This window comes from Cannabis sativa, unplaced genomic scaffold, assembly GCF_029168945.1.
Source record: "Cannabis sativa cultivar Pink pepper isolate KNU-18-1 unplaced genomic scaffold, ASM2916894v1 Contig3, whole genome shotgun sequence".
NCBI lineage: Eukaryota > Viridiplantae > Streptophyta > Magnoliopsida > Rosales > Cannabaceae > Cannabis > Cannabis sativa.
In genome coordinates, this window is record NW_026870039.1 from 6,425,815 (window position 1) to 6,450,267 (window position 24,453).

General features: G+C 39.2%; 2 protein-coding genes and 5 non-coding genes across 7 annotated transcripts; all 7 read right to left on the bottom strand.

Moving 5' to 3' along the window:
* Positions 1 to 3,782: 3,782 nt before the first annotated feature.
* Positions 3,783 to 3,859, bottom strand: LOC133033326 (small nucleolar RNA R21). The gene has a single exon (XR_009685582.1). It is a non-coding gene; the product is annotated as a small nucleolar RNA R21 (small nucleolar RNA).
* Positions 3,860 to 4,481: 622 nt separating this feature from the next.
* Positions 4,482 to 4,613, bottom strand: LOC133033327 (small nucleolar RNA snoR83). Its single transcript, XR_009685583.1, has one exon. It is a non-coding gene; the product is annotated as a small nucleolar RNA snoR83 (small nucleolar RNA).
* A 208-nt stretch (positions 4,614 to 4,821) lies between these two features.
* On the bottom strand, positions 4,822 to 4,903 carry LOC133033324 (small nucleolar RNA Z43). The gene has a single exon (XR_009685580.1). It is a non-coding gene; the product is annotated as a small nucleolar RNA Z43 (small nucleolar RNA).
* A 191-nt stretch (positions 4,904 to 5,094) lies between these two features.
* Positions 5,095 to 5,175, bottom strand: LOC133033325 (small nucleolar RNA Z43). The gene has a single exon (XR_009685581.1). It is a non-coding gene; the product is annotated as a small nucleolar RNA Z43 (small nucleolar RNA).
* A 119-nt stretch (positions 5,176 to 5,294) lies between these two features.
* LOC133033322 (small nucleolar RNA snR60/Z15/Z230/Z193/J17) lies at positions 5,295 to 5,384 on the bottom strand. The gene has a single exon (XR_009685578.1). It is a non-coding gene; the product is annotated as a small nucleolar RNA snR60/Z15/Z230/Z193/J17 (small nucleolar RNA).
* Positions 5,385 to 6,718: 1,334 nt separating this feature from the next.
* LOC133033251 (uncharacterized) lies at positions 6,719 to 7,859 on the bottom strand. The gene is made up of 2 exons (XM_061107925.1): positions 7,054 to 7,859; positions 6,719 to 6,948 (listed from the first exon to the last, which is right to left on the bottom strand). Coding segments are annotated over exons 1-2 (747 nt in total). The 5' UTR covers positions 7,799 to 7,859; the 3' UTR covers positions 6,719 to 6,946.
* Positions 7,860 to 19,217: 11,358 nt separating this feature from the next.
* On the bottom strand, positions 19,218 to 21,317 carry LOC133033146 (uncharacterized). The gene is made up of 2 exons (XM_061107758.1): positions 21,155 to 21,317; positions 19,218 to 19,897 (listed from the first exon to the last, which is right to left on the bottom strand). The coding sequence occupies exons 1-2, from the start codon at positions 21,174 to 21,176 to the stop codon at positions 19,218 to 19,220; spliced, it is 702 nt and encodes a 233-aa protein (XP_060963741.1). The 5' UTR covers positions 21,177 to 21,317.
* Between the last annotated feature and the right edge of the window lie 3,136 nt (positions 21,318 to 24,453).

Genomic DNA, 24,453 nt, shown 5'->3' on the forward strand with positions numbered 1-24,453 from the left:
GAGTTGTTGATAAAAGGCTTACGGTGGAAAATTGGTGAAGGAAGATTGATTCGAAGTGGATTTGACCCGTGGATTCCTGGGCACACATCCTTTTTACCTTTGACATACTCGGGTCCTTCCAATGGTGTTGTGGCTAATCTTATCACTGATGAAAGACAATGGAACGCTACCTTACTTCAGCAATACTTTAGCCCTATTGATGTTGATAAGATCCTCACACTTCCATTAAGTTACTTCCCCTCTAGAGACAAATTGATATGGCACCACCACTCTTCAGGAAACTTCACGGTTCAAAGTGCTTATCACCTAGCTACTTCTTTCGAAGATGAAGATCTTAGCTCCACTTCTACATCAGTTGTGGCTTGGTGGAAACTATTTTGGTCTCTCCAAGTCCCTCAAAAAGTGAAGATCTTTGCTTGGCAAGCCATACATGATGCTCTACCTGTTGCCGCATCACTTGTTCGAAGGAAGATCATCACAGATTCAACTTGCTCCATTTGTAAACAAGCTTGGGAGTCAACGGGACATTCTCTTTTCAGTTGTAAGTATGCCAAGGCTGTTTGGCGATCTTTGGGTTTAAGCTTTAATTGGTCAGCTGCTGCATCTATGAAAAATGGTGATTATGTGATACACCTTTCCTCTATCTACAACGAAACTGAGATGGAACAGCTGTTCTGTACAATGTGGGCCATTTGGACTGAACGGAACAATGTAATCCATGGGAAAAAAGCAAGATGTGCCTAAAATCTAGTTGCCTTTGCCTCAGTTTTTCTCCAAAATTTTAGAGCAGCCCAACAGCGATCATCTGCTGCCATACTAGTTACTGCACCAGCAACACCAGCACCCACACCAGCCCCTCCCTCGGCCATCTGCTTCTGCTGCTTGGCATCCTCCAGCAGCTGGTGCCTTCAAGCTCAACACAGATGCGGCTGTGGATATTTCTACTCACACAACAGGTCTAGGTGCGGTGCTTCGAGATGCAAATGGTCATGTTAAAGCTGCCCTCTCCATGCCTATGCTCGGTGTTACGTGCAGTCTATGATGACACGTTACAAGCTAAGAGATGCCCAGAAGTTGGGTAAGTGGTGGCGCATGTTGTAGTGCATGCAGGTGGCATGCTGATGCTTAGTTTGTATGCAGTGGCATTTTCGTAAATATCTTCAATATTGTCCGGATCGGGACGGGACCTAGTATTCGCCATTTATTTGGGTCTACAAATAGAATGGTGCAATCGGTTTGGCGAAACTATGTGATTTGATATATGGTGCTTCCCATATGTCTACAGAGCAAAAATCATCTATGTTCCTGGTAGAAGGCTAAAAGCTCGGAATACTCTTTAAGGGGGTACTCTGGTGTCAGCTCTCCACCACCCCTTGCACCTTGGTGCTAAGTGAGCTACTACTAGCCAGTGGGGACTAGTAGGGCGGGCATATGAGGACCATGAGGGGACTCATATGTCTCCATGAGTTGGAGTACTCATGGACATTATCGGGCTGACCCAGTAGTGCATCGAAGAAAGCTGCCAGAGGTTGACTGGTACGTTTCTCTTGGCTTACCGGTATGCCGCTTGCATGGGACGTGGCCTAGATCCTCCAAGAGACGTTGTGGTGCGCCTAGACCACGAGTCTCAACACGAGATGACACGAGTAGTCATTCGTGGGCTAGTTAGCATACACGCATGGGACGGATGCACCATGTTGAAAAGGGACAGAGGTCTTATGTATGCAACTAATTTGGTAGCTTGTCTTGAGGGCCTGCCAACATGCGTGGAGGCATGGCGCCTTGAAGATTGGTCCATGGACGTATGGGAGTCCTTGGGCGACAAGGGAGACTATTCGGACAGTATCGAATGGGGCATGATAGAAGCGTTAGCACGTTGGCTTGGTGTTGGCATCTTGCCACGCATGCTACCTTGGTCTCGAGTGACAAGGTGAGCGTCGGTGTTGGGATTTGTCTTACCATGGTGGGAACCTATGGACAGTGCGAATATCTTGGCTAGAGAGCCTCGATGCATGAATGCACTCGTGGATGCTTGCAAGCATGACTCGGCGGGAGTTGTTCGAGAGACGTAAGTGTGCACGAAGCACACGGTCGCACGAAAAATAAACCCATTGTTACTCGGATGGTTGGAAGGCTGACCTTGGCTTAGAGAAGTGAAGGTGCCGCACGGGCGTTCCGCTGCCTGAAAAGGTGAGCCCGTAACACTCGACAACCTCAAATCTCATGAGATGGAGGCCAAAGCACTTTTCTATAGTCTCAATTGGGCTCTTCAACATCACTTACCTATCAATCAAATTGAGATGGATGCACTTATGGTTGTCAACGCTTTGAAAGCTCCCTTCAATTCAAATTCGGAGTTTTCAAATTTAATTCTTGATGTTCTTAGTCTTTTATCTTTTTTCCCAAATGTAAAAGTTTCTCATGTCAAGAGTTTTTAGATTTAATTCTTGATGTTCTTAGTCTTTTATCTTTTTTCCCAAATGTAAAAGTTTCAAAAGTTTCTCATGTCAATCGTGTTGCTAATTCAGCTACACATGGGCTTGCTAAATTTGCATTAGGAGTAGATGAGACTCATACTTGGTTAGAGATTATTCCTCCACCTATATACTCTATTATTGTAAATAGAAACCTTATTTGTTTAATAATAATAAAGTATTTTCCCTCAAAAAAAAAAAAAAAATTGCACAAAGAATATTATTATTTATAACACTACCACCACTAGATAACAGCCCTTTACCAATAGATCCAACAAGTTCAATTTGTTTTTATATATCTACAAGTACAAGGACTTTTATTACTACTGAGTCAATATTTGTCATTAAAACTAGGGGTGGGCATCATCCAATCCAATCCAATTGAACCGATCCAATCCAATTCAATTACAAAAAGTTGGATATCCAATTACAATTGGATTGGATGCTAAAAGTTGGATTCTAATTGGATTGGATCGGTTATTGGATGTCAATCTCAAAATCCAATTAAAAACCGATCCAATCCAATTACATTTATATATATTAAAAAATTATTTATATAATAAAAAATATTGAAAAATATAATAAATATTCATTATATTTTTATTAGATTTTTTTGTATGTTGAATTTATAACACTAGATTGTTTAGTGTATTTATTTTCATGATATTTTGTTCTATTTTATTACTTAAAAATGTTATTGTTTTAATTATTTAAAACTTTTAGCTACAATACACTTGTAAGAATAGTATATTTATGAAGTATTAAACTTAAATAAAAAGTGATACTTTATTTTTTTTTACGTATTTTTCTTTATATTTTTAAGCTAATATTGAAATTTAGGTGTGTAATTGGATATCCAATTGAAAAACCGATCCAATCCAATTAGTAATTGGATTGGATTGGATTTTGACGTCTAATTGGATTGGATCGGATGATAATTTTCTAAATCCAATTACTAATTGGATTGGATCGGATGAGCAAAAAAAGGTTGGATTGGATCGGATGCCCACCCCTAATTAAAACAATCACAATGTTAAGTTTACAAACTGATCAGCATTGGGTATCAAACGAACGTTCATTTATTATGGTAGCAAAGATCTCCATTCTCCAAGTTCATTAGAAACCATATCACCTTTGATTTCTACTTTAGCAAAGGACACAAATTCAGATAGTGCTCTAAAAATCCTAGATGCTTGATCAAAAACACTGCAGTTCGAAATTAATAAGGAAAGAAAAAGCTCATAACGGTTGGCAAGTACAGAATGATCAGAAAAAAAAAATATTTTTTAACAATTGGCAAAAATTAAAGATCTCTCAGAACGGTTGTAATCATCAATGGAAGTCAGTCCACTACTTTTATTTATAAACCAATCATCATAGAGATAAAAACAAACAATTGACAGTTCTACATTAAAAATTTAAAATATGATTGAAAAACATAATATTGCAAATAAAAATATGACGCCATTCGAAAACTAATCTTCATATCGAGATGACTACAATCGACAACACCATACAAAGGAATTGGAAACCAATAACTGGTTAAATAAAACACTTGTGAATACCTCAGAATGGTTAAAATCAACAAATGCAAACAGAAAATTCTCCAAGAATAAAATCATTGGGAAAGGAAAGAAGCATTAAAGATAAGAGATGTGATGATAAAACAATCCCTCACATACGGAAGGATTTTATATCAAATCTTGAAGAAAATATTACAAGATTAAATTGCAAGAGGCTGAAAACAAATCCCTCAGAAAATTCATTTACATCAAAGTCATTTCATACTACTTTTAACTTAATAATTAACTCATCACAGGGACTAAAATAAACAGAACAAAAGTTTATAAATGACTTCGGAATGTAAGAGAGGAGAAAGGCAGACAGCAAACAATATAGTCCATACTCTATGCAGAAGTATTGAAAATGTATAAAGATAAGATGATTATAAATAAACAAAATATATCAATTACAAAACTGCAAAAGTAGATGTTATTAGCAGTATATGGATATGCGGAAAGTTACTAGTAAACACCTAAAATAATGAGTAAGAAATAGGCATTTATCAGCGAAACTTCCATCAATCAATATTGGCCTCCCATGAATCAGATAAGCACATAATTTCAGCTCAACTGGGATTATGAAGGCTCTTCAGTGACCAAAATAAACTTAACACTAACAAGAACGATACAGGGTGTTAGACTTAGGTTGCTAATGCAACAAATGTGCAAAAATCATTTAATAAAAATAACCAGATACATCATAATTTTTTTATCTGAACGATTAAATATATCTTTCCTAAAGAAAAACAGATATAAAAACAAAACAAATATTGTGCAGTTTATGAGGACTCAGAATATGGATAATCGTCAAGGACTACATTAGACCATTACGTCGAACGAGACCATAGATAAAGATCATCAGTGTCCCTATAAAGCTAAACAAATCAGTATTTAAATGGAATAAGTGCACAAAATCAGGCATAGAGATGAAGAGGACGCACGATGTCTAAAATGAATATTTTATCCCAAATCATAAGCTACATACAAATTTAAAGATTTTAACGTCAAAGGACGGACCAAGGAAAGACGTGGTAACAAGCGAGTGCATATGCGGTGTAGGACTCAGAATATGGATTATCGGCAAGAACTAAAACAGTCCATTACGACGAACGAGACCATAAGAGAAATCTTCATTGTCCCCTACTAAAAAATTGTGCACATGTAAATGTCGACTAAGGAATTGCATTCCTACTCCACTACTGACTCAATATATACATATATGATATATTCATAAATAAGCAAAACAAAAAAAAAAGTTATAGGTCGTCAGATAGGAGCGAAAGACTAAAAATGAAATAATCACAGAGATTCATCTGAACTATGCATTAAAAATCATCATACGACCATAATTAAAACAAAACAAAAATTAGAACATAGCTACTGAGGAAGGAAGTAGTGGTATAATGTATTCACAATGAATCATCAATTAGATAATTGCGAACTTTTCTCAAATTCACACAAGCCGAACGCCAAAATTATCAATGAATGAAATATAAATGCATATAGATTATAGGGCCTCATAGAGAAGATTAGTTAATCTACATAGTAATTTCGGACATATGCTTGTCTAAATGAATTTTTTAATCATTGGCCCCAAAAGAAAATATAAGAACGAGTACAAAAAAAGATGATACATCATAATTTTATGCATCAAACAAAACAATAACAAATATGGAATGGCGATATATAACTCGACATTCTCAATCACGGCATGTGTGAGGAGGAGCATGAATTGCTCAGTTGAGTTCCTTCTAAACAATAGTTCAGTGGCGGCGTTAAGAGAAGCAGATGGGGTAGCTAGGTTAGAAAAAATAAGATGGATACTCATGTATTCACAACCACAGGATATATATATATAAGAGGATTAATATCATATAAGGCCCCATTTGTTATGTCGGAGAGCGATTAGGGTTGGGATATCAAGCCCATGTTTGATGCTAACTTTCGGTAGACTCATAATCCAATGGCCCAAATTAGATCCTATACAAAAGTTACTGCATCTTATTTTTAGCTGCTGTTTTAAATATTTTCATTTATACCTTCTTTTTCAGTTTCTATTCCCATCATACCCCTCCCATTTTATAATCTCTATTTATCCTCTAACTGATATAGTGATATTTAGTTCCCCTAATTTTCTCAGAAAGCTTTGCACCCATCTCCACCTACCTTAGACTCCATGAGCTTCAACGATATCCTTTGTAGGTTTTGCCTCCATTAGAATAACTTAATATTGTTTTATTAGGGCTTCTAATTTGAAGAAATACTATTTTTTTAATCCAAGCTTGAGGAAATAATTTGAAGAAACACTATTTTTTTTAATCCAAGCTCAAAAACTAGTAAAAATACTATTAAAAACTAGTAATTTATCAATAATTAACTACTCGTTTAACATTTTATTTGAACTACTTTGCTATACGAATATCATTGCTCAAAAACTAGTTAAAGAATCAAGATTTTACTGTTCCATGCCAGTACAATAGGGACCATTTTCTAATTTAACCTGCTAAAGAATAACATTTAAATGCTTAATTTTTAGATCAATAATAAACAAACTTTTTAACTTAAACAAATTCATATATTTGTTCATAATTTCTAAACATCCACTACAACATCATGTACAAAAAATAAAATCACATACCAAGCTTAACTTAACATTGTACTAATATTGTACTTCAAAAAAAGAGTTCAGTACAAAGGTCCTTTAGCCAACACAACCATACCCAACTTAACATTGTACTTTACCAAAATAAAATGTAACAATCATAACTACCCTACAGGGCATTAGGTGGTTGTTGGGATGAACTAGCTTCTCTTGCCATTTGCTTCATTCTCCTCTTATTTCTCTTCACAATTTCAGGGTCTGGATTTTTCTTGGGGGGACGACCCTTCCTTTTCTTCTCAGTAGGAGGATCCTAAGACAAGTAATTTAAATAGGTTATAGTTACAATTCATGAAATTACAATTCAAATAGAAGTTTAGTTGGAAGAAATATACATGGGTGACTTTTTGGTTCTTACAAATAGTTTTGATATGCCCTCGTTGTTTGCAGTTGGAACACTGGTTGGTTTGTGGCGTTTTCCTTAATTTAGTTGCACATGCTGGAGGTTCATTCACTTCTCCGTTCCTTGATTTTTTGGGCCTTTCAGGTAATACAGTTTCAGGTGGAGGAAGGATTGGATTTTTGTCTTTGTTTTCCCATTCATCAGAACTAGGCATTGGTGTAATACCCTTTGCATAGGTAGCTTCAAAGGCTTCTTTCTTGTAGCAAGGATCTACAAATTCGTAGGCATCAAGATTAGAAAACCACAAACAAGCTAAAGCATGACCACATGGTATACCTGTTAGATCAAATGATCTGCATGTACATGTTCTTGTCTCTAAATTAACAGATAATACTTGACCCGTTATGTAGGTAACTTGAAATGATCCATCAATTGACTTAGTACAAATGCATTGTTGTGCTACCTTTTTGTTCTTCTCAATGATGTCAAAGATCCTCTTTCCAACTAAATAATTCCATTTAGAGACACTTTGTCTTTTCTTGCACATCCTTCCCATTAACCAAAAATGTATTGATTCTAAAAGGGTGATGATCATTTTGTCCCTGCTATCCAAGATTGTTGAATTGAAGCTCTCACACAGATTGTTAAGAAGCATATCACACTTTACTGAAGTCCTAAAATGTGATTTCGACCATTCTGTGGGTGCCTTTTTCATCAACCAATTATATGCTGGTTCAGAAATCTCCTTTAAGTCATTCATTTTTCTTTTGAACTCTTCAGAGGTAGTCGATCTAGCACATGCCCATAGCGCTTGCTTCAAAAGCAACACAGGTGTTATAGTGAGATTTCTCTCACCTAGAAACTCGAGACAAGACTCCCATTTAAAGGACACGTATGTTCAGATTCCCAATAGAAGCTGAAAATGTCCATAAGGGGTTCCTCGAAATTTGATAGAGCCAGCGAGGTCTTGCGAGTACGACCAAAGTCGGATCGCGTAATTCGCGAGGAGAGAATGGATCCAACTCGCATATGTCGGGACATATGCGAGTATCCTCCCTATACTTCTGCGGAAGCATAGAGATCAACTCTCTATGGTGCGATCTGGTCCCAACGACCCGATAGCCTTGATAAACTGCTATAGGCTCACATGTCTAGGTTCTATCAGCTCGATATGCGAGGTCTACAAGAGGCGATTGCTTAAAGACTCGGACAGTCCCTAACGTAATAATAACCTTGCGAGCTCAACAAACGAAACATGAACAGTCAACTCGCAGATGCGGAAGACGCATACGTTGATGGACTTAGTAACTGTCACTCATTTATTAATGTTAACGTTGTTTGGGTTTAATTATTGCAATTCAATATGTAAATAATGGATCAACAATGAATGTGATCCTTATGTAACCGATTGGACACCTACTTTGTATATAAAGGGGTGATCCACCATGAAAATGGCACCTACGAATCCTTTGCTACAGTAGACTAAGCAGATCACAATCTGACTGAACCACTATAATTCTTTGTCTTATTGATATTTTCCAGCCTTGTTGATTGTTCTTGCATTCCCAGTCGAGTACTCGCCATTCTAGGTCGAATACTCGCACTTGTTACTTCTCTGAAAATTCTCTTTTTATATTAATTAAGTAATACATTTTGGTGTTGTGAAATTCACTCGACAACATTTGGCGCCGTCTGTGGGAATCGACTAAAGATTTCATTCACTTCAAAGAACACTATTCATCATGGCTGGAAATCACGCTAATGGAGCTAACAACGGGTCCGTCAATATTGGAATGATGAGTGTACCACTGTCTGGAGCTGGAGTGCCACCTGTGGACGTCATCAACGGCGGAGTAGGGAGGAGCAATATCAGACCTCTCAACCTATTCCCAGAAACGACTGGCCCTCAAGTCGGGGACACGTCCACACCACCAGCAACCATGCATTTTCCCCCCGTCACTCCGGCGGTGGTATCCGAGGGAATGATCCAGCTCACCACTGATCAATATGCTGCAATTCAGGATCAACTGCGGGCACTACAAGCCGAAGTAGATGGACAGAGTCGAGCTCGACACCCTCCTCGAGTTCCCGCCATTCGCAACGATAACCCTCAGGTAACAACTTCTAGACGTCATACTAACCGTGTACGCAGGGAACGAAGAACTAACCCTGAAGCTCTGGACCTGAACCATCCGATGTCAAGAGATCAATCCGCAAGGTTTCCTAACCAGAGCGCACAAATTGACGAAGATCCTGAGCGCCGTAATCCTCGCAGTCGACCATCGAGCGACAACGACGCAGAGTCAGCCTCTTCGTCATCGCATGGACACACTCCGAGCAGGTATACACGATCCGACTCTATACAGACACAACAAGGAGGACGTTATCAAGTACACCGAGGTGATCTATGTGATCATCTCAACGCTGTTTTCAGGGCACGCTCCCGCGGCCCACATAATACTGAGACACTCCGTGATCCCCAGACGGGCGATCAGGGTGTCAACGCAGATAATAACCCGCCTATCGCGCCGATCGCGACCACTGGGATTAATATCCCAGCCAACCTTGTTGCAGTAGTTGCGAGCCCCGCAGTCGCAGCGACTCCAGCCCCTGCGACAGGAGGAATCGACCAAAGTATGCTTCTACAAGCTTTAAAGATGCTCGAGCAGCAGCGTAAGCCTATATATAAGTTGCATGACACCTCGCCTTTTACTGCGGAGGTGCGATAGGCTCAACTTCCGAAAGGGTTTCGTCTATCTGAATCCCTTAGGTATAAAGGTACTTCTAACCCGATAGACTATTTAGAAAAATTTAATACTATAATGGAAGTAGACCAGGTACCACAACTCGCGAAGTGCCGTATTCTTGCGGCAACACTCGAGGAAAATGCTCATGATTGGTTCACCCAATTACCTGAGGCATCAATATCGACGTGGGAAACCTTCGTCGACTTATTCCTCACGCATTTCCAGGCCACAATGACGTATAGACCACCCTATACGACTTTGGCCAACATCAAACAAGAACCTGGTGAGTCTTTACAAGACTATTTCAAACGTTTTAACGCAGAAGTAACAAAGGTCGAGAAGGCCCCCGAGTCTTCGCTTGTTTGTATGTTGATAACAGGTATCTTGCCGAGGACCGACTTTTGGAAGGAACTACAAGCTCGAAGGCCTGAGTCCTTGGTAGAGTTCTTCGCCATGGCCGAACCTCACAAGAGAATTGAGAACTCTCTAGCGGAGTTAGAGAAGGGGAAGGACAAACGTCGGTCACCCATACCGCGGTCGCGATCTCGCAGTCCGCGAGGGAAGAACTCCAGGGGCCGAAGCCCGAGAAGACGCAGCCCGCGAAGACAGCGAAGTCCGAAGTTGGCTAAGTCTCCCCCAAAGAAGGAGTCCTCGCCAAAAAGGAAGGGAGGACCTCGCTTCGTCAATTATACTGAACTCGCAGTCCCTCGAGACCATATTTATGCGATTGAAGAAAGGAACGGAGTTTTCAAGAAGCCGCCCCCCATCAGGGAGAATCGCGACCGGAGGGATCCTAAAAAATTCTGTAAGTACCACAAGGACATTGGTCACACTACTCTAGAATGTTGGGTCTTGCAGGATGAAATAGAGGAGCTGATCCGGAGAGGGAAATTCGACAAGTATAAAAGGAGCGAGGAAAGTCATCCCCAAGCGGATGACAAAGGAGAAAACCAGAACGCGAGTGGCTCCAAAACACCTCGCAATATCCTGACTATAATCGGAGGACCACACATCGTGGGCGACTCTCGCAAATCACAAGAACGGTATGCCAGAGAAGCCAAGGAGAAGCCGCTTACCAATGTGAATAATCTTGGTGAACGACCTGAGAAGCTCTTTAAAAAAGAATGCGACGACATCATCTTTATGGAGAGCGATGCGAGATGGGTCCATCACCCGCATTCTGATGCACTGGTAATAGTCGCCAATATTGGTGGGGACAATGTCCATCGTATACTGGTTGACAATGGGAGTTCAGTGAATCTGCTGAATTTCCAAGCCTTCAAGCAAATGGGGTTGCAAGAGAAGGATTTGCGACCTATGACATCAAGCATTTATGGCTTTTCGGGAGATGTCATAGCAATTAAAGGAATGATCAAGCTCCCAATCACTTTGGGAACTGCCCCAGTAACAGCCAAGTCAATGGCCGACTTCGCAGTAATCGACCAATACTCAGCGTATAACGCCGTAATTGGTCGACCAATCCTGAAGAAGATGAAGATTATAACCTCGATCTATCATTTGACGATGAAGTTCCCTACTCCCGCTGGAGTAGGTTCGGTGCGGGGAGTCCAATCCGACTCACGAGAATGTTATAACGCAGCCGTTAAACTCGCAGAAAAAAGGTCGGTAAATGTTATCTACCTTTTGGAAGCACCACCTCCTCGCCAGGAGATCCTCAGGATCGAGGAGGTGCCGTACATAGACGAACCAGACTTGGATCCAAGAATCCTCGATCACACCGCCGCAGCCCAAGCCGCAGAAGACACAATCGAGGTACCTATAGATCCTGTAGATAATAACAAGGTTTTAAAAATTGGTTCTAAATTAAATTTACAGCTGCGAGAACAATTACCGACCTTTTTAAAGCAAAATCTTGATATCTTTGCCTGGAAACATTCAGATATGGTCGGGATATCTCCGCAAGTCATGTGTCATCGCTTGAACATTGACCCCGAAGTGCGAGGTGTCCGACAAAAGTGCCGCAAAATGGACCCCGCGAGGTACCAAGCGCTGAAAGAAGAAGTCGACCGCCTCCTTGCCTGCGGCTTTATACGGGAGTCGTTTTACCCCAACTGGTTAGCAAACCCCGTACTTGTGCCAAAGCCTAATGGCTCATGGCGCACATGCGTTGACTTTACTGATCTAAACAAAGCCTGTCCCAAAGATAGTTTTCCTCTTCCTAGCATTGACCAGCTTGTCGATGCCACTGCAGGTCACGCACTTTTGAGCTTCATGGATGCATACTCGGGATACAATCAAATCCTGATGTATGAACCAGACCAAGAGCATACCTCGTTCATTACTGATCGAGGATTATACTGTTACAAAGTAATGCCTTTTAGTTTAATAAACGCAGGTGCGACTTATCAAAGGCTAGTGAATATGATGTTCGCAGATCTCATTGGAAAGACAATGGAAGTATATGTTGACGATATGCTCGTAAAATCACAACATGCGAAGGATCATATTACCCACCTGCAGGCCATGTTCGACATACTGCGGCGATACAAGATGCGTCTAAATCCGTTAAAATGCGTCTTTGGGGTTGGCTCTGGGAAATTCCTTGGTTTTATGGTTAATCAGCGAGGAATAGAAGCCAATCCTGCGAAGATCAGGGCATTGGTGGAGATGCCATCATCGACCAAGCCAAAGGAGGTTCAAAGCCTCACAGGTAAAGTCGCGGCTTTAAACCGCTTTATATCCAGATCTTCTGATAAGTGCAAGGAGTTTTTTCAGATTTTGAAAGGCAACAAAAGGTTTTATTGGAACGAAAAATGCGAGCAAGCCTTTCAAGCTTTAAAAACGCATTTGGGGCAACTGCCGATCTTATCGAAGCCATTGTCCGGAGAAGTTTTGTCTATCTATTTGGCCGTCTCCGAATATGCGATTAGTTCAGTACTAATACACGAGGACCAAGGACGCCAATACCCGATGTATTACGTCAGTAAGCGATTATTGGATGCCGAGACGCGTTATCCCCAAATGGAGAAATTGGCTTTCGCCTTGATAATATCCTTAAGAAAATTACGACCCTACTTCCAGGCTCACAGCATTGAAGTTTTGACAAACTTCCCCTTAAGACAAGTTTTAGCGAAACCAGAAGTATCGGGGAGATTCTTAAAGTGGGCGATGGAGTTGAGTCAGTTCGACATCAAGTATAAACCGAGAACTGCGATCAAGGGGCAAGCCTTGGCAGATTTTATACTTGAATTCCCCAGCACCGAGGTGGCAGTCGTAGAGGACAGAAGTGACATTGCTACAGCAGGCAAAGAAGCATGGACATTGTACGTTGATGGAGCCTCGAATAACGAAGGTTCTGGCAGTGGGATCTTGTGAATCAGTCTCAATAATTTCAAGGTACACGCTGCTTTACGTTTTGAATTTTCTGCATCTAACAATGAAGCCGAGTATGAAGCTTTAATCGCAGGATTGAAACTTGCCATCGAGATGAAAGTCGAGTATCTACAGGCTTTTAGCGACTCCCAAATCATGGTATGCCAGGTGAATGGAGAATACCTAGCAAGAGGCGGAAGATTGGTTAAATACTTAGCCATCGTTCGCGAAATAATGCAGAAGTTCAAAAATGTAGTTGTATCTCGAGTACCGCGTGCTCAAAATGCCCACGCAGACGCATTGGCCCGTTTGGCCTCAACTAGAGAAGCCGAATTGCTCGATGTGATTCCGGTAGACGTGCTGGCTCACCCAACCATAAATCAAGAAGCAATCATGGAGATAGATGATGTTTAGGAGATTACCTGGATAACTCCTATCCTCGCATATCTTGAGAAGGGGCTCTTACCCGATGATAAGGTAGAAGCGAGAAAATTGCGACAGCGAGCAGCACGTTATGTAATATATGACCAAAGGTTGTATCGCAGAAGTTTTAGTCAACCGCTTCTCAAATGTATCAGTGGAGAAGACTGTGGTTACATACTTCGTGAAGTACACGATGGGATTTGTGGCAATCATACCGGAGGTAATTCCTTTGCTTTAAAAATTATGCGGCAAGGTTATTACTGGCCAACATTGCGACAAGATGCTCTCGCGTTTGCAAAGAGGTGTGATAGATGTCAGCGAATAGCCACTTACACCCACCAGCCTCCGAGTAACCTCCATTCTATCACAAGTCCATGGCCCTTTGCAATATGGGGAATCGATTTAATCGGCGAGTTACCCAAAGGAAAAGGCGGAGTCAAATATGCTGTAGTCGCAGTTGATTACTTCACAAAGTGGGCCGAAGCCAAAGCACTCGCAACCATCACAGCAACGAAATTGCGCGAGTTTGTCTATACCTCCATCATTTGTCGATTTGGCATTCCGCATAAACTCATTTCAGACAATGGAAAACAGTTTGACTGTAAAGAGATGCGACAGCTATGCGATGATTTGGGGATTAAAAAGGCTTTTTCCGCAGTTGCTTACCCGCAGAGTAACGGACAAACTGAAGCCATTAATAAAATAATCAAACACACCATAAAAGGGAAACTAGAAGATCGCAAAGGGGCTTGGCCAGACGAGTTATCGCAAGTCCTATGGTCTTATAATACGACCCCTCGATCTACAACTGGCGAAACACCCTTCTCACTTTCTTACGGGTGCGAGGCCATGTTGCCAGTTGAAGTCGGGGCAGGTTCCCTACGCAGGGATATTTTCAACATCTCGCAGAATAACGAGAATCAGCTATTCTGCCTTGATCTTTTGGAGGAAAAGCGTGACAAAGCGCACCTAAAAAATGCGGCTTACCAACAGCGAACTGCAAGGTACTTTAACTCCAAAGTGAAAGTAAAAGCCCTGCGAGCAGGAGACTTGGTCCTTAGAAGAGTAATGCCAAACACCAAAAACCCGTCGCATGGGGTCTTCGGGGATAATTGGGAAGGACCATACCTCATCGCAGATAAAATTGGTGATGCAACGTATCGACTCGCAACACTCGATGGAACTGCGATTCCACGAGCATGGAATAGCGAGAGCTTGAAATTTTATTATCAATAGTACTCGCATTATTCGATTATGTTCACTCTTTTACTTATACTTAGATATTTTTCATTCAAAAAGGAAAAATCCTAAGTATAGGGGGGTATATATGCCCGAATGTACTATTGATTATATGAATGAAATTACTTGTTAAATTTTCAAAGGTTTTACCAGCTTTGTAAATATTCCTACTTATTACACTAAGCTGTAATTGAAGTCGCAAATATATAAAACGCGAGTACCCATGTACTGCGTAAATGTTAAAGGATAGTTATCCCCGCGAGGATATAAATTTGTCCAAAATAAAAAGAAATTTGTCCAAGTACAAAAGCGCGAGTACCCTTGTACCGCATATATAAAAAAAAAGAGAGAATTAAAATTAAAAAACAACATAAATTAGAGGATAACTAAGCATCTGGAGCAGCAGGAGTAGTCTCATCCGGAGCAGTCTCATCCGCGACTTTGCTGATGACCTCGTTCTCGACGTCTTCAGCTTGTGCACCCTCGACCTCATCAAGAAGGTCCCTCCCCCACCTTGGGTCTGAGTAGGCGACATGGCACGAAAAGCCTCAGCCATCTCAGCGGCTCCTGTTCCGAGAAAAGAAAAGTCAAAATCTGGGACTTTGGAAAGAGTGGTATAGATATAATCAGACACTGCCTGATCATACTGCTTCTTCCCATTCTCTTTCTCAGTCTCCAAATCGCGGGCCATCTCCACGATCGTCGCCTGCGATTTCTTGACCTCATGCTCCGCTTGTTCCTTCGCCTTGCTGAGTTCTTCGAGCTCCTTCTCCTTGGCCTTGATGAGTTCCTCGAGCTCCTTCTCCCTCCTCGCCACTTCTTGCTTCAGCTTTTTTATGTTCTCCTGAAACTGAGCATTTTGCCTCTTCAGCGAGTCGGCTTCCTTCGAAGGAGTAGCAGCAGCTTTTATGAACAGAGTCATCGACTGCGCGGCCAGCTCGACAGAACGCGTAACAAGGTCCTCATAAGAAATCTCAGCCAGGAACTTCTCTTGCATGGCTAGGAAGTCGCGAGCTCGAACAGGTGGATCAATTACGACTTTCTTCCCCTTGTCTTGTGTGGTCTTGGCCAGCTTCTTGGAAAAGTCTGCGACGAGTGTAGCCATCGCATCGCTCTTCCTCTTTTGGGCAACAACCGGCAAAAAGGCGATACATCATATCGCCTGAGAATAGCTGCGATGAAGGGGTGAAAGGGGACCGATACCCCACACCGAAGAATGGGTATTGAGACTACCACATCCTCTGTGGGAATAATCGCAGGGTTGGTAAACGGAAGATGCGCTCTCTGAGATGGCTTAGGTCGCTGAAATGCGAGTCGCAGCAAATTTAACCTCACAAAGGTGGTGAAGTCTGATTTGGAAACTCTCGAGATTAAATCCTCACATGCGAAGGGCTCATTCAGCTGGGAATCGTCGACCGAATCTGTCCCACTCCCTTCCGCCTCCTCCTCTTCCTCACCTGACTCGCGAACTGGAGTCGTCCACTCATCGTCCATCTCCTCGACCTCGATGTCAGGAGCATGCCTCGAGTGTATAAGGTAGTCGCGTGCCGATACTGTGGACTCGCTGTCTCGAATATCGATGGTCCCAGGTTCTGCGAGTTCTAGCACCATCTTTTCAATGTCTACAGAAGACATCGGGCCTAACTCTATTGGAGCGGCCTCCTCTTCGGAAAGCGAAGTGGGGAGAAAACTGTCCTCCTCCTGGTCAGCTTCACCGTCAAATGCGCGGCCTCCGGAGCCGAGCTGTTGGCTATCCGACAAATCGCTCATCTGAAAGATAGAAGATCTTTTCAGCGTGATGGATGTGTGAAAAGCAAAGTAAGTGATCTCACTCGCATTAGATTATAAAGTCGCACTCGATAGAATGGTCAGCCTCCTTGCGAATACTGACCATCCCCTCAATATGCGAGAAGAGATAAAACTTTCTTGGATGAGTAATTCACGCATCCTCGACCAAGCGGTATACCTCCAGAAACGGCTAGGAGTTTCCCAGTGACTCAAGGGGTATGTATTTTCGAGCATAACCCTAAAGTTACTGGGAGACCCCCACCGTTCCGAGACTACCTATCAGCCAAAGTGTACGATCATTTGAGTATCATCGCATATTGCAAATGGCTGGGTGTACCTCAGTATCTCAAGGGGCATATAATCGCATATATGACCATTAGAATACTGAGATACACCCACCATTTGGAACGGCGATTGATACCCTCGCAACTCAGCCCGCGACATATAAAAATCCTAAAAGATCTAGCTAACAGTCAAATGGAAGTAAATCTTAACAATACGCGAGTATTCAAGTTGTTCATCTGAACACCCGCGAATATTCAAGTTGTTCATCTGAATATCCGCGAGTATTCAAGACGTGAAACAGTGCCTATGTGTTGTATGCGGTTGTGTCAGTTTACAGGTCATATTCTATGAATTTACCCAGGTTTTCTTACCTAAAACACATAGCCTCATAAGCACATACAAGCATACATTCCTAAAAAGCCTCTAAAATACCCGAACCCAGAAAGTAAAGCATTTCTTTTTCTCCAAACAGAAAACGAAAATGCAATGACTTGAAAACTAACCTTTAGTTCTGATTTCTGCGATTGCTCTCGACCACTTCTGAGATTGAGAATATTGTAGAAAAAGTGGTAGAAAATCTGGAAATGGGTTTTTGAAGTCTCTGTAATGGAGGGAAGGAGGAAGTTAAGAACAAGAGGGAAAAATGGGAGTTTTTGATTCGTATCAAAGGGTTTAAATACCCATATCCCTTTATTAATTGGGATTACGACACGTGGCAGCCAGAATGCCTAAGGTCGCCCAATCTAACGGCCAACGATGGCCACGCCTACACAAAAACCGAGGAGTTTTGTGACGTGGCACCATAAATGTAATAAAAAGTAATAATTACAGCCGTCATTTTTCGAAACCCTCGACGGGACAACCAAAAGGTCACCTCCTCGTGACAACCTTTCACCTGTCTCTCGAGTAATAGTTTCCCTCAGTGACCGCTCCTGCCACGTCGCGAAACTAGGGGCATGTGTTATAGTGAGATTTCTCTCACCTAGAAACTCGAGACAAGACTCCCATTTAAAGGATACGTATGTTCAGATTCCCAATAGAAGCTGAAAATGTCCATAAGGGGTTCCTCGAAATTTGATAGAGCCAACGAGGTCTTGCGAGTACGACCAAAGTCGGATCGCGTAATTCGCGAGGAGAGAATGGATCCAACTCGCATATGTCGGGATATGCGAGTATCCTCCCTATACTTCTGCGGAAGCATAGAGATCAACTCTCTATGGTGCGATCTGGTCCCAACGACCCGATAGCCTTGATAAACCGCTATAGGCTCACATGTCTAGGTTCTATCAGCTCGATATGCGAGGTCTACAAGAGGCGATTGCTTAAAGACTCGGACAGTCCCTAACGTAATAATAACCTTGCGAGCTCAACAAACGGAACATGAACAGTCAACTCGCAGATGCGGAAGACGCATACGTTGATGGACTTAGTAACTGTCACTCATTTATTAATGTTAACGTTGTTTGGGTTTAATTATTGCAATTCAATATGTAAATAATGGATCAACAATGAATGTGATCCTTATGTAACCGATTGGACACCTACTTTGTATATAAAGGGGTGATCCACCATGAAAATGGCACCTACGAATCCTTTGCTACAGTGGACTAAGCAGATCACAATCTGACTGAACCACTATAATTCTTTGTCTTATTGATATTTTCCAGCCTTGTTGATTGTTCTTGCATTCCCAGTCGAGTACTCGCCATTCTAGGTCGAATACTCGCACTTGTTACTTCTCTGAAAATTCTCTTTTTATATTAATTAAGTAATACATTTTGGTATTGTGAAATTCACTCGACAACACCAGGAAAATCCTTCTTGAAGTTTTCATAAAGATGTTTTCACGCAGAATCTTATATCAGAATCTTCAAAAATTGTACCCAAAGCTTTTTCAAGGCCATTGTGTCTATCAGATATGAAAGTGAAGCTTCTTGTGTCTACCACATTTAAGTCCTCTTTAACCAGCCCCAAAAACTAAGTCCAACTGCCAGTATTTTCTTTCTCAACAACAGCATATGCAAGAGGAAACATACTATTATTTGCATCTATTCTAATTGCATCAAGTAACATACCTTTGCAATAACCTTTCAAGAAGCATCCAAAAACTAACTTCGTCTACAATACTTGAAACCAACTTTACATGCTGCAAGACATATGTACACTCTTTCAAAAACTCTTTTCTCATTGACCAAGTTAGTTTTGATCAAAGTTGTGCTACCTGGATTGAGGTTCAATATTTGTGTACAATAGTCGTGAAGAATTGCATATTGGTCTTTGACTGAGCCATCAATGATGTATCTAGCTTATTTTTAGCTCGATAAAAAGTCCAAGAGGAAACTTTAGAGTACTTACTATCAGATGTCATTTGTCTGAAGACTTTATGTTCATGTTTGGGTTTTGTTTGAACTTCTCCAAATAATGTTTTGCAATCCAATCTGCATCTACTAAGCTATTCTCAAATACAATTCCACAATTATGCTCGTCTTTCATTTTATTGATCCTAAATCTGGTGCCATCATCTCTCATTCTTCTAGCATAAAGAATCCATGTACACCCATTGCCTTTGCATTTAGCTCGAATTCTTAAACTAGCATTAGATACATACTTGAATTCTCTGTCACTGGTAACAAAATAATCATTCAAAGCTTTTCTTAAATGCTCATTAGTAAGGAACAACATGCCCTCTTTGAACTTGATCTCCTCAGGTTTAGTCCTTGGATCAAATTCATTGTTAGACTTTTTAGACTGATGCACATCTTCACCATCACTAGGCAAGCTTCTTAATTCATCTTCCTCTTCGTAGCCCCCATCAGAGTCTTCTTGGTTAATCTGGCTGCAAAAATCATTAACAGAACCCCACCATTTACTTGGATCTGTTATGCTCTCATCTTCTAAGTCTTCAGCCTCATGAGCATATTCTTCTTCCTCAAAATATACACCATTTAGTTGGGCTTCTGTTTGGCATTGGATAGCAGCCCCACTTGTTTGAGTTTCAACTTCAAATGAGCCTACTAAAACAGTCTCTTCTTGGGCCTCACAATCTAAAAAAAAAAAAAAAAAAATGATACAAACAAAATATCAATTGAAACCATTAATAACATCTTAACATAAATATTATATAATTAGAAGTAACAAGAATGAACTTATGAAAAGTAGAACTGTTAACAACAACCATTTCTTATGTTGTATACAAATTAATACATTATACACTTCTTTTGTCTTTTGACCAAACCAATATAAGTAGCTAGGATATTAACAAGTGAGTGAAGATTGGCATGTGGATTTGAAGCCTAAAACTATTATAAGAGCAGTAGGATATATCAGTGATGGATGCTTGTGACTTGAAAGATTACACTTGTTCAAGTACTTAAATTACCTCAATTAATATTTCACTGATTACACTTGTTCTAGTACTTAAATTACCTCAATTAATATTTTACTGATACTTTGTCTTTAAAAAAATTAGTGATGCTTACTTATCTATAATGGGACCATGATGTATGTTCATTAGTTAAAGTAATAGTAATATGCTATAACCTCAGTACATGAGGTATATCTACAATAATATATAAACCTCAATGAAAGACATCTTCAACAGAAAGAAAAAAGAACCTTTATAGATGATAGTCAACTAGTCAAGTAGTCTAATAAAGACCAACCAAATAAAATTAATACAAATATTCTGTCTCTACGGCACAACGATAGAAATGACAAACATGAAGGGTTTGAAGAAGATTGAGGATGGCCACAAAAGAAATAAATAAGATGGGCGGATACAACAATTTGGATTACTGAAACTATTGTTGATTTTCACTTTGCTTTTTCAAATTTTTTTTAATGAAATTGCATTTTGTAATATAATAACTTTCATGTTAATTCAAGTTGCTTTGTAATAACTTATTTACTCATGTGGTTTGTTATTTGGCTCATATTATTTTGGAAAAAGGATTGATGGAATGACAAAAAAATTATTTTTATTTCAAGAAAAAAAAAAGAACAAAGTGACAGTAACAGTAAACATGTACATTTCCAAAACATACCCACTATCATAATAAAACAAAATAAAGGTCTCCTACCATACAGAAAGTAATTATACAAGCAAATAAAATTAATATTTAACACAAATTTTGAGAAGAAAAGAAAGTTATACTATTGCACACAATAGAAAACCCCAATCATACTCCAACTCATGTGTTTTGAGATAACCCATACAAAAATCACTATCATACTCTTTATCTTTAACAAGAAAGGGAAAAACATAAAAAGTAATATGTTAAGAGAAAAGTAAAATCACATACCGTGATAATCGTTTTCGTTCATTGATGTCTCTCTCAAAATTTGAGTATTGCAATTAATAATGGAGATTGCTAAAAAAATTTGGTCGGAATCTGGTTTAAGAAGCGAGAAGGTGCGAAATGGGGATTTGGTTTCTCATCACGGTGGTGTGGAGTGAGACTCTTGGTCGCTTGGTGCGATTGAAATTCTATTTATTTATTTTTTTTGATTTTATGTATTAAAGGATTATTATTATTTTTATTATTTTATGTTTTAAATTTATCAATTAGTTTTAAGTAATGTTTAATAAATTAGGTGAAAAAAAAAAAGAATCAAACTAACTTCTGTTAGTGGGTACCAACAACATAGTGTAAAAAATGAGTTTTTAGTATTAATGCCACAATTTTTAAAAATTGAGTACTTATTAGCAATAAAATAAATAAAATTGGTATTTATGATGCAAATTTCCTAATTTAGAATGATTTTATTTTTTAACTTTCTAACAATATGCAACTAGAAAAGGGATGAGGATAGGAAAAAAAATGTACAAGCCAATAAAAACATCATAAAAATAAAAATTATAAATACATTGACAAAAATACCATATTTTTGTATAAATTCAATCTCATTACTAAAGGTTTATAGAAAATTAAAATAGGGTAATTAAAACTAGGTATTGTAAAAATAAAGCAACTTCCACCTTATCATCACCTTATATCATTTTGTCAATTCTAGTTTCACATCTCCCAAATAAATCAAATAGTTTTCATTTTTTTGAAAAACAGACTTTTATCACATAACAAATAGAGAAAAACAAAATTTATTGACATGATAAATTAATTACACATCATTATTGCCTAAAATACAATCATTGTTTCTCTTAATCAACCCATCCTCGAATCTTTCCTCATCTTTAGGGACGAGTGTCATCTTCAAACTTTTATTTCTCATACTAGTTGATAACAAAATGTCCAAAGATTTTATTTTCTCAAAAAAAAAAAAAAAAAAAAAGTTAATGAGTTCAACATTATATCTTCTGATTTTATAATTTCCATTCGACTGCCTTCTGCATTATTCAAACCAGCCAACTTCCTATCAAAAAAGGATAAATGTCATTTTATTTCTTCCACAGTAATGCCTACATCAAAAAAGAATAAATTATTGCATTAAAGTAGTTCCCTTTAATAATAAATATTGTATCTGTTAAAAAAATACTAATAGATATTCTCATTACTTTGTAATTTGGGCCAATTCGAAAGGATAATAAAAAAAATAATTTATGTTTTTTTTTTTAAAAAAAATGGTAATGTTAATGGTGGGAGTTACAAAGTTTATGTGCATTTAATAAGAATAATGTGTATTAATATAAAAACTGTTAAATAATAAATAATATTAAATATGTAAATTATGCATAAACAAGGTTAGTCAAACATTTTTAACACGTATTAATTGATAATCGGGTATACTTTGAGAAAAATAAATATTAACCCGAACATATAATATTCTACCATAAAAGTTAAGAGGAAACAATTATCATACTTAACATACTACTTGTTCTTGTAAATGTAAAGTAAGGCATCATGATAATTGATTTCATTGTCTACATCGAAAAGTAGTTTTCTCCACAGAAAGTCTTCATCCTCCGAAGCGTCGAGAAAAGCTGTAGCTAAATCTTGTTGAACTTGTATCGTGAAAGCAACATAGTTAGATATTCCCTTGTACGGCCGAGTTGTATGGTCTACGAAGTTCATTCTTACAGTCGTTCTTTCATGTTGAGTTTGCATGAGTCGACCTTTGATATCTTCACGCAAAGCATGCAATTCTCTAGTCAGGAATTGTGTTTTGTTTTTTAAATGGAAAACTGATTAACAATCCTAACCATGGCTTTGTCATGCATAATATTATGCTCTGCAACTCTAATTTTCTATTGTTGATCACCATCTCTTTCTCTATAAGAAAACGTTATAATGGTTGGATTTGGGTGACCTAATCACACATGTCAATCATATTTATACCATAGATATGTTTAGATTAGGCATGTGTATTTTGGAATGATTCCATTAAGTAAAACGAGATAACCATTAGAAATCAACATAGAAAATTTCGAGTTACCATTCCAAGAAAATACAATTAACTATTTTATACCCATTCCAACATAGTATACATAATATAATTAATGTTATTTTTCTTACCCACTCTATGTAAAATTTCTTGAGTCTTGTATAAGTCTTTAATGATAACAATGACACGTGTAATTAAATTATTATTTTTACTGTCATTTGTAGATTATTTTATTGTATTTATAAATGAAGCTAGTAGTTCCCCATAAAATATCAGTGCCCAGTACCCTATAAAATATAAGTTCCTTATTTACACGTCACTTTAACCAAACTCTTGACTTTAGCTAACATTTATTCTTTTAAATATTTTATTTAATAATTTTGAGTCTAAGTATGTTACTTTATAGTATTTCTACACATATTATACTAAAATAAAAATAATTTAATTAAACAGTATACCATTAAAATAATAAAAATATTATAAAATTAATATAAAAATTATAAATATAAGATATCCCTATTCTTTTAGCTATTCTATAGTAAAAAAGGGACATCAATGGAGTTGAAAATATAGATTTGCTAAAATAAATATGTGACAGTCAGTAGTCCCGTGATCCGTAAGGGGAAATATCGGGTAAGCTGTGCAATCCCACACCGCCTGGGGAAGGTCAAGTGGGATGATTCTGAGACTGTGTAGGTATGGGACTACACAGTTGAAGAGAGCTTAAATGGATTGATAGATACTACCTATGTCAACAAGGTGCATCTTGTTTTTCGGTAGCCCATCTCGAAAGAACTCCACAGTTAAGCGTGCTTGACTTGGGGCAATTTAAGGATGGGTGACCTCCTGGGAAGTTTTCCCAGGAAGCGTGCGAGTGAGGACAAAGCATGCTGGAAACACTCGTGTTGGTCTGTAGGGCCAGTCATCAATCCAAGAAGCAGCCAGAGTGGCGTACTCGTGTATAAGAGCCATTCATTCCGTGGGTGTAAGGACCCAATGAAGGCTTGAAGCGGGGACGTTACAAATGGTATCAGAGCCTTGACCCAGTCAGAAGTGTGGTCGACGAGGACGTCGGACCCCGTAAGGGGGGGTGATTGTGACAGTCAGTAGTCCCGTGATCCGTAAGGGGAAATATCGGGTAAGCTGTGCAATCCCACACCGCCTGGGGAAGGTCAAGTGGGATGATTCTGAGACTGTGTAGGTATGGGACTACACAGTTGAAGAGAGCTTAAATGGATTGATTGGTACTACCTATGTCAAC